This window comes from Pteropus vampyrus, unplaced genomic scaffold (genome assembly GCF_000151845.1).
Source record: "Pteropus vampyrus isolate Shadow unplaced genomic scaffold, Pvam_2.0 Scaffold85, whole genome shotgun sequence".
In the NCBI taxonomy this organism is placed as follows: Eukaryota; Metazoa; Chordata; class Mammalia; order Chiroptera; family Pteropodidae; genus Pteropus; species Pteropus vampyrus.
The window spans coordinates 8,158,314-8,167,098 of record NW_011888866.1 but is presented as its reverse complement, the minus strand read 5'-3'; the positions used below and the strand labels follow the sequence as shown (position 1 = coordinate 8,167,098).

The 8,785-nt window shown below is 35.8% G+C and overlaps 2 protein-coding genes across 2 annotated transcripts in view; one reads left to right on the top strand and one right to left on the bottom strand.

Annotated features, from left to right (window-relative positions):
* The window catches only part of CCPG1 (cell cycle progression 1), a 39,949-nt gene extending 33,900 nt beyond the window's left edge, over positions 1-6,049 (bottom strand). The window contains exon 1 of the mRNA XM_011363459.2: positions 5,773-6,049. The gene's annotated coding sequence lies outside the window, so the exon portion shown is untranslated. The remainder of the gene's footprint in view (positions 1-5,772) is intronic.
* Positions 6,050-8,785, top strand: part of CUNH15orf65 (chromosome unknown C15orf65 homolog) — a 6,742-nt gene continuing 4,006 nt past the window's right edge. The window contains exon 1 of the mRNA XM_011363455.2: positions 6,050-6,349. Within this exon, the coding sequence (XP_011361757.1) occupies positions 6,332-6,349 (18 nt within the window). The 5' untranslated portion in view covers positions 6,050-6,331. The remainder of the gene's footprint in view (positions 6,350-8,785) is intronic.

Sequence of the window (8,785 nt, the reverse complement as noted above, 5' to 3'; positions counted from 1 at the left end):
AAATACAGGAAAACAGGCACTGCAAACATTAGAAATATAGACTATTACCCTTTGAGTAATTTTGTAATAGCTATCAAGTTTTACAGGCAGATATCCTGTGACCTATCAATTCCATTTCATTGCTATGAATTTATCTGACAGAAACACTCACATGAAAATATATATATGCATATATAAGAATGGTTAATGGAACAATTTTTATAATAAAAAATTAGAGTGTAATATCTACCGAGTGAATTTATTAAAATATATATCTATAATTAATGCAGCCATTAAATAAAGTAGATCAACATAACTTGACATAAAAAGATATATTAAATGAAAAAAGCAAGTCAGAAAATATCATGTATAATAAAACCTGTGCTGAGTAGAGTAAGTCAGACAAAGACAAATGTCATATTATCTCACTTAATGTGGAATCTAGAGAACAGGATTAATAAACAAAAGAAACCACCTTGTAGATACAGAGAGCATTTTGATGGTTGCTGGACTAGGAGATGGGGGGGATAAGTGAAGGTGGGAGGAGATTAAGAGGCACAAACTGGTAGTTACATAATAGTCATGGGGATGTAGAGTACCGCATAGGGAATATAGTCAGTAGAATTGTAATAACTATGTATGGTGTCAGATGGGTATTGGATTTATTGGGGTCACTTTGTAAGTTATAAATGTCTAATAACTGTACTCCTGAAACTAATATAATAGTCTATGTCAACTATAATTGAGAAAATAAAAATGTTAAAAATAATAATTAAAAAAATGATCATCTGGATGACCAGTTTCTTCAAGACAAGTTAAAGGACTTAAGGGAGTCATATTAAAATGTTTACTATCTGAGGTATCAGAAGGTTATTGTGGAAAACTGACACTAGAGAAAAGACAGCATAACTTGGGGCTTTGATGAATCCACAATGCAGTTAATTATGGCATCAAGACGTGGGTCGTATGATTGTTCTGACTTCTGGTTATATTCATCATTTAAGTGGATGCAAAACAAACTATCCATAGTAAGCAGGCTCTCCTAGTTCTAATGGAGTGGAATTTCATTTAAAACACTGAAATCTATGACTACATATAGGTATCTAAAAAAAAATCTTGAACAGGAATAGTAATTTCACTTTAATCATGCCCAGAAAGGGGAAGCAATACTATTACATACAACAGAAAAACCTTTTGATCTAGAAAATAAATTCTGCAGGACATGAGTCAATACACAATTTCTTCACATTTCCTTCTCTGATGTAACATCCCTCAAATTGGGAAACGAAAGCAACTAGTGCTCTATTTGAAGATAAAAGTATCTCCTTTTGGTTCAATCTAAAGATAAAAGTATCCCCCCTTTTACTTCAATCTAAAAGATGTCACACCTTTGATAAAAAGTTTGAAATAAAGTGAATAAAAAATATGAATCCAAAATGTTATGAGAAAATTAAGATACTTGTTAGTATGGAAATATTCCTTTCACCAGGTATTCTTATTCTGAGAAAAATCTTGACTTTCCAAAACCATTATATCTTAATTTTGGAAAAACCTGAAAGAGCCAACAAATACATAAAATTGACTCAGCCCTCACTTGGATACCATAAGCACTTGGTACTCCCTTTTTCCCTGTTATGGATAAATAAATAAATCTACTGGGTTCTAGCTCTTTGTTTCCTTCTATTCTCAAAAAAAATTGTTTGCACTTGTTAAAAATATATATATTCATCATATAATCTATATTTTAGACATACTTTTCACAAAATGATAATCTGCCCTAATTTTTTTTACAACTGTCTTCAGCTTTTTCATTTGGGGAAAAAAACATAGAAAGATGTAAAACAAATAGGGATTTTATACATTTTTATTGTTTTCCGTTTTTTAAAGTTTGCATACCTCATTACAGAATAGATAATTAAATATCCTTCTATTGTTACTTTCTAGTAGTAATAGTAGAAACGTTAAAGATGTTACTTGAGTTATCAACTAATCACATAAGCAGTCTTACCAACCCATGATAAATTACATATTTCTTTGCTTTTATTTTTGCTTACTTATATTTACTCTCACAAAGTCCTCAAAATTTACTGACAAGTTTCTAAAAGACTTTTTTACTTGAATATTCTTTCTATATGCCAACCTAACTTTAATAGCCAGGGCTGACTTCCCCAGAAGGAGGCATCTAAGCTCTAAACTATTTCTTGCACTGAAAGATCAGTGCTTACACAAGCAATGTATTTCTCAGAAGACCTGTTCATGAAATCAACTTACAGTACCATTTTAAAACATTAAAAATATCCATCTTCTATTAAGTTAGGCTGATGATCTTCCTTATACTTTAGATGTGGGATTAAAACAAATCAAAATCAAAATTAAAAGTCCAACCATAAAAGCACACTGCAGTTTCAGGACCTTTAAGGCAGCAGCAGAATGCAAAGTCACAGTCAGGAGAGGGGCCAGGTTTCCTTCAATCAAAAAAAGCCAAAAGCTCTACCAAAGAATCAAATGAAGATGCCATTTGACATTTCTCCATCAAACTGCCCATCAAAAAGTATATCACTTTTAAGTCATCACACTTCAAATGTATAGTATGTTTTATGTAACTATTACTTAAGCAGGCCAATAATACTTTGCCTGAGTTACTGTCATTTACAAAGTGATATCATTTTCACTGATCTTCACACATACCCCATAAAGTAAAGCAATTGGCTATTATTTACAACACAAATGTAAACAACAGAGACTCGAAAATTATACTACTTGCTCTACATAATTAAACAACTTGGCTCTCAATCCAGTGCTCTTTTTACATTCCATCATGCTGGCAACATGAACCAGGAGTAACGTTTTAGAATAGTGATTTATGGGTAAATACTAAAGAAAAATTAGATTCTGACTTCCTGTGATGACAGGAAAATCTTTTAACTCATTTTACTCATTTTCTAATACTTCCTTCATAAAGCCCTATAGGCCTTTAAACAGGTTTCCACACATTAAATGCCCTTAAAAAAATCCTGAAATCTATCAGTTAGCTGCAGTCCTCCCCAGATTACAGAGCTAAATTTCATCTTGGAACTAAAATTGAGATTTTTTTTTCAAGTTTATCTGGTGCAACATATTGGACATGACCTTTGAAACTAACACATATTTTTAAACTGTTTTAGTCTAGTCAAAACTGCAGAACTGCCAGGAAGAAAATTCTTGACAATGTGAATTATCACTTACAATATGGCAACTTCCTCACCTTAACCACACACAAACACAAAAACAATTCAGCCTCTAGTAGTTCTGCATTGTTAGATGAGTCTGCATTTTCTGTATTTAAATACCTTGGACTTAACAGGCCTTACTCTTGTGTCCACTTCTTTACATGTTCAGAAACTGCTACTGCTTTGATCTTAGCAGTTCATACCTAATCTTTAAAAATCTTTATTCAACTTGGATAAGAATACAATTATACAACCTGGTTAGTCAATCAGACCAAGTCTGTAAATCAGACATGTTAATTACAAATGTTTCTTATGCCCTGTAAATGGACCCAAATATCTAATAAGATATTAAGTCAACACAGTACACAAAATATACAAAATTAAAAGGTAGAAAACATTGAAAAAAAATGGAAATTTTGGGAGAGAAGCAAAGCTCCAAGGAAGATAACCTAGGAAAGTATGACTACTACAGCTTTAAAAACAAACAAACAAAAAAGCTTCAGGATGTATATTTATTAAGGGTTAATTGATTCCTGGGGCAGAGGTAAACCCCAATCTTTCAAGACTGATAACTGCAAAAATACAAATACTATTCTTATAGAACAATGATAACATGGTCCTTTCTGTATGACAGAAAACAAAATGTGGGCTAAATAATCTGCTACTTACCTATCCATATCCAACATATCCATAATAGGAAATAAACAAACAAACAAACAAAATCCAAAATATCAAACATATAAAACAGGACTCAAAGTGACTCAATGAAAGCAAGCTTGAAATGCTTCATTTTATAATTGTTTAACTTCTCTATTTACAGATAATAAAGATTCTGCTATATCCAAGTTAATATATGGACATTATTTTCAGATTAATATCCCCATATTGTCACCTGATGAATTTATACGAATAATCAAGATTGTACTGCTGTAACTGAAGGCTAAACACTTTTGTCTTTGATTTTACTGTACAAAGTGAAAAAAGATCAAAATGAGATCAGATGTACAGATGCTAAGAATTATTATCATATGTGGTTTTTGAACTTTCCAGTCCAACTAATTAATTCTTGTCCATTCTTGACAATTAATTTACATTTAAATTGATTATTCATATAGTCTGTGGACATAGTAAGGGGCTCTGCCTGTTTTCCTGTTGTTGCTTATTTGCTTTTTAAATTAAGTAATGTTTAAAGAGTCTTTATAACTGGTACTGCAGCATCTATATCTTTTAACTTAAGTTTTTTTCCTATGGAAAATTTGGAAAACACCAGAAAGTATAAAGAAAAAAAAATCACTTATAGTTTCACCATCTAATAATTTTTATAACTGTGACTATCATTTGAGTCTTATTTCAAAGTCATATAATTGCTTCTAAGTTCTACAGTTAACAAAATTAGAATTACACTATTTACTAACCTGTTTTAATTTTTAAATTAATATTTTCCAACCATTAAACATTATTTGAGAACGATTTTTAGTAGTTTTTTAAATTAGAATCCCATCCTTAGGGTAAGGGGTTAAAAATGAACTTCCCATTAAAATAATACCCCCACTTCCTCTCATCCCTTCCTCTTTAGAAACAGAGCTCAGTAAACAGTAAACAATTCACACTAGCGTCCAAGCTGTGATAAATATTCCCCTGAGAAACCTGGGGCCTAATAAGATTGAAACCTTAAGCCAAAGATATGATGAGCTAACAGTGACATTTCAAGCACTATCCAGGATATGTGACTTTTTGGAAGATGGAAATCTCCTAAAATTCACAGTCCTGTAGTTACCTACTCTAGCTACGATAAAACTCCATTCGATTTTTTGGTAAAGCTAGAATGAAGCGGCGCAAATTTCACCCATTCAACGAAGTACCTTAACTGGCTGAGTTCGTTAAAATTGGCGCTATCAATGGCAAAGAGTTAGATTCATTAAATAAGGGAAACATGTAACGCTTACAAGGAATTGTATGGACAATTGCTCCAGAGGACTTATCGATTAGGCAAACCAACGCTAAAGGGTGGAGGGGGAAAAGAATATTCAGGGAGATTTGATCAGTACTAGCCTGGTGTACGAGCAGAAGTCTCGGCTGCATCATTTAATATTTCATCTTTCTATTCCTAGCATCACGGGGCTCAAACGTCACCAAAAAAAAGATGGGCCAGTTGAAAACCTGGCAAGGTGACGCACGTAACATCTTACCATATGGATTCTCATCATCAGGACCGAGAAGAGTCCCAAGCCAGCCCAGTGAAGAAAGGAGGGTTCCCCCCCACACACACACTCCCACGGCCATCAGCTCCCCCACACCCTTGACGCACCGCTTGAGTCTGCACGCGGGGGTCGGAAGCTGTGGGACCACAAGACCGGACACCTCAAGAGCAGACTCCAGCCGAGGGGACTGCGGACTCCGGTTCCAAGAGCACCAGTGCAGCCGCACGCCTCAGGCGCCGGGAGTCGAGCCTCTGTCCGGGTAGCCCCAGCTCCAGAGGAGACCCCACGAATGCCTCTGCCAGGCGGCTACGCCGCTGGCAGTCAGGGCCCCGACAGGTGGCCGCGATTCCTTTCCCAGGGTCCAAACTCGTCCAGGGCCGTACCTGAAAGGGTAGCGCCACCTCTGCCCGAATGCACTGGCTGTCGCGGTGGCTGTGGTCACAGCTCCGAGCGCAGTGACGCCTCTCATAAAAACAACAACCTGCTCGGAGGCGTCCGCAGCCGGTAGGCGGTGGCCTGCGGGCCGCCGCAGCGCATGCTGGGACTCGTAGTCTCGCCAGCGCTTTATATCTGGCAGCAGCGGAGGAAAGAACTACGACTCCCAAAAAAAAGCGCAGCTTGCCGCCGAGAAGCTGGGCCAAGAGGCCGCGAGCCTCACAACATCCGGGCCTCGGCGCTGGAGAGGCGCAGCACCGCTGCCGGTTGTTATGGAGACGGGCTACTACAACCACTAGAAAGGATTCTCGGTTTCATCCGGGAGAACTGCTCTCTACATTATGCGGATTGGTTTATACATATTGATCTAGCTGACAGTTCACCTTCTCTTTGCTGCTTTAATTGGGTGTAGTAAAAAAGCCGCGTACCTTGGGCGCTTGCTGGCCTTCTTGCCATCCGCTGCAGGAAAAGACTGCGTTTGCCGAAAAAATAAAGAAGATATCGAGAATGACCGAGTATGACTGGGTGGGTTTGGGCAGCGGGTTGGATGTTTTTGAATGCTGGTATTCTTTGCTTTAAATTTGGGGCAACTGTACTCCTACCCACCCCCCCGCCACCTCACCTCCAAAAAACACCACCTTTCTAGGCCACTGGACTACACAGATCCAAATGTACATTATTGCATTAAGCCAGAATTGCCTCTTAAAGTATAAAGATGTTTGGAGATGATATGCAACTCATCCTATTGCAAACTCTGAGGTGATGGCTTTGAACAAGAAAAACGTACCTTGTTAATTTTATATTTATTTACATCGAGCCTTGTTCAGAAATGAATACAAGCAAGAAAAAATATACATAGTGCTCTTATACTTACTGTTGATGGAAACAGTAGAAAGTTAAGGTTTAATTCTGTCCCACAATTATGACAAAAAAAGAAAGTAAAAAAAAAAAAAGCCAACAAGAATGGTGGGTCTGAGTAGAAACAAAAGGGTGCCTCAAAATTCGACTTTTGGCTTTTTTGCTTTAGAAGGTACTATATTTAACGTCAACTGTGACGACACCTAAAAAGAAAAATGATTTTTAATTTTATAATTACGGTTTTGTAATGGACATTTTTATGATTTCAGTGGCGTGCTTTTTATGTATCTTTTTAAAAATATGTGTGTTTGTACCAAAAGACTTTGAAAAGTCAAAGTGCTCTGGCTTTCTCTAATTCTGGGAGAACCTAAAATTAAATTAGTAAGAAAGCTAATCCCCCCCCCCAAAAAAGAAAGCTAATACCAGCTTTTTGTAGATTTTTGTTCTTTTCAAGGCACTTTCATGTGCTAATTTTAAGACAGTTTAAAAAGAATCATTTACAATTTCAATTAATCTTTTTATTCTTAAGTAAAAACAGTTTCTGACCCCAGGTGTAACTGGTAGAGAATTTTAAATAATCCTTTGTATGAGGCTGTTTGGTTTTTAATTTTATCTAGTTTGAACTCTACATTTTAAGATTATTTAGGTTTGAAGAGAATGGAGCCCAAATAAAGCTGCAGTGAGGGCCTATGGCATAAAGTAAAAGCAATGGGTATTTTGTTTCTAAGTCTACAAATGTAACTTATCATCGAGATCTAAAAAATTTAGGTAGACAGTTCCAGATTGTGTGGTATAAATTATACCAACAAAGTTTATTAGCTAAGTTGTCTTCTGTTTTGACTAGATTTGGTTTTGTGTATTACTTTTTGCACCAAAGCGGATAAGAATTTTAGAGCCAGTAGAGGGTGATTTGATGAAAAGGAGTCCTTCTGTAGCTGAGGTTGCCCTGGGCAACCTGCCTGGGTGTCTATAAAGTAAACTAGAATTTGTATTTTTTTCCCACAAGTCACTGGGCAGCCACCTTTCATCTAAGAAGCCTTCCCTATGCTGAGGAAACCTAAACTTTGAGAAGAGCTGACTGGTTGATATCCCATAGAATTCTGATGATTTACTACTATCCAATGTCTGTGCTCTTAACATTTAAAACAAGTTAATAGTGTCAAAAAGAACAAATAGCAAGATCCGATGCGTTCTACTTCAAGTTTTGCCAGTTTCCTACAAGATTATGAGCATTAAATGAGAAGTAAACTGTAGTATATTAATGTAAAGCATTAGAAACCCATAAACTTCAGAACTGTATTCTGGAAGAACCTACATATTCATTGAGGTAAACCTGTAAAAAAGAAATGGCAAAAAATGATTCCATTTATATAGCAATTTATCGATTACATTCAATTTTCTTTCATTTTATCTCCACAAACGGGAACTATGGCAATTTTTTTTTAAAACCAATTTTACAGATGATATGCAAAGGGGAAATGATGATAAAGGATTGGAACCTAGGTCACAGTTCCTGCTTTGTGCTACTCTTCCAACACTCTCTTGATAATCATTCAAATCTCAACAAAGGAAAAGAAAAAGTGGACTAGATACTTCACATTATTTGAACTCAAGCTTTCAAAACAAATAGGTTCCTGACATTGGGAAATTTGACTTTGCTGAGACATTAGGTAGAATAACCCAGGAATTCTGGGTGAGCTGGGATACACTAAAAAGGAACCTATTTAATCTGACCCAAATTTGAAACTCAAAAAGGCTTTGTCCTTAAGCTTGATAGAACAGCTCTGTAAACATGTTTATCTCCATTTTTAGAGTTGGAGAAACAGATTACGGGCTTGCTAGTTTTAAGGATTTAGAAGTCTTATAGGGTCTCAGCTTCATGAATCACTATCTGCTATATCTTCATAGAAAAGGAACTTTAATGAATATAAACAATCTTCTACTTGTTCAACCTTATAGGGTCTCAGCTTCATGAATCACTATCTGCTGTATCTTCATAGAAAAGGAACTTTAATGAATATAAACAATCTTCTACTTGTTCAACCTTAAAAAAGTCAGTTACAGTATCCTAACAACCATTATGAAGTTATTTAGATATAATAA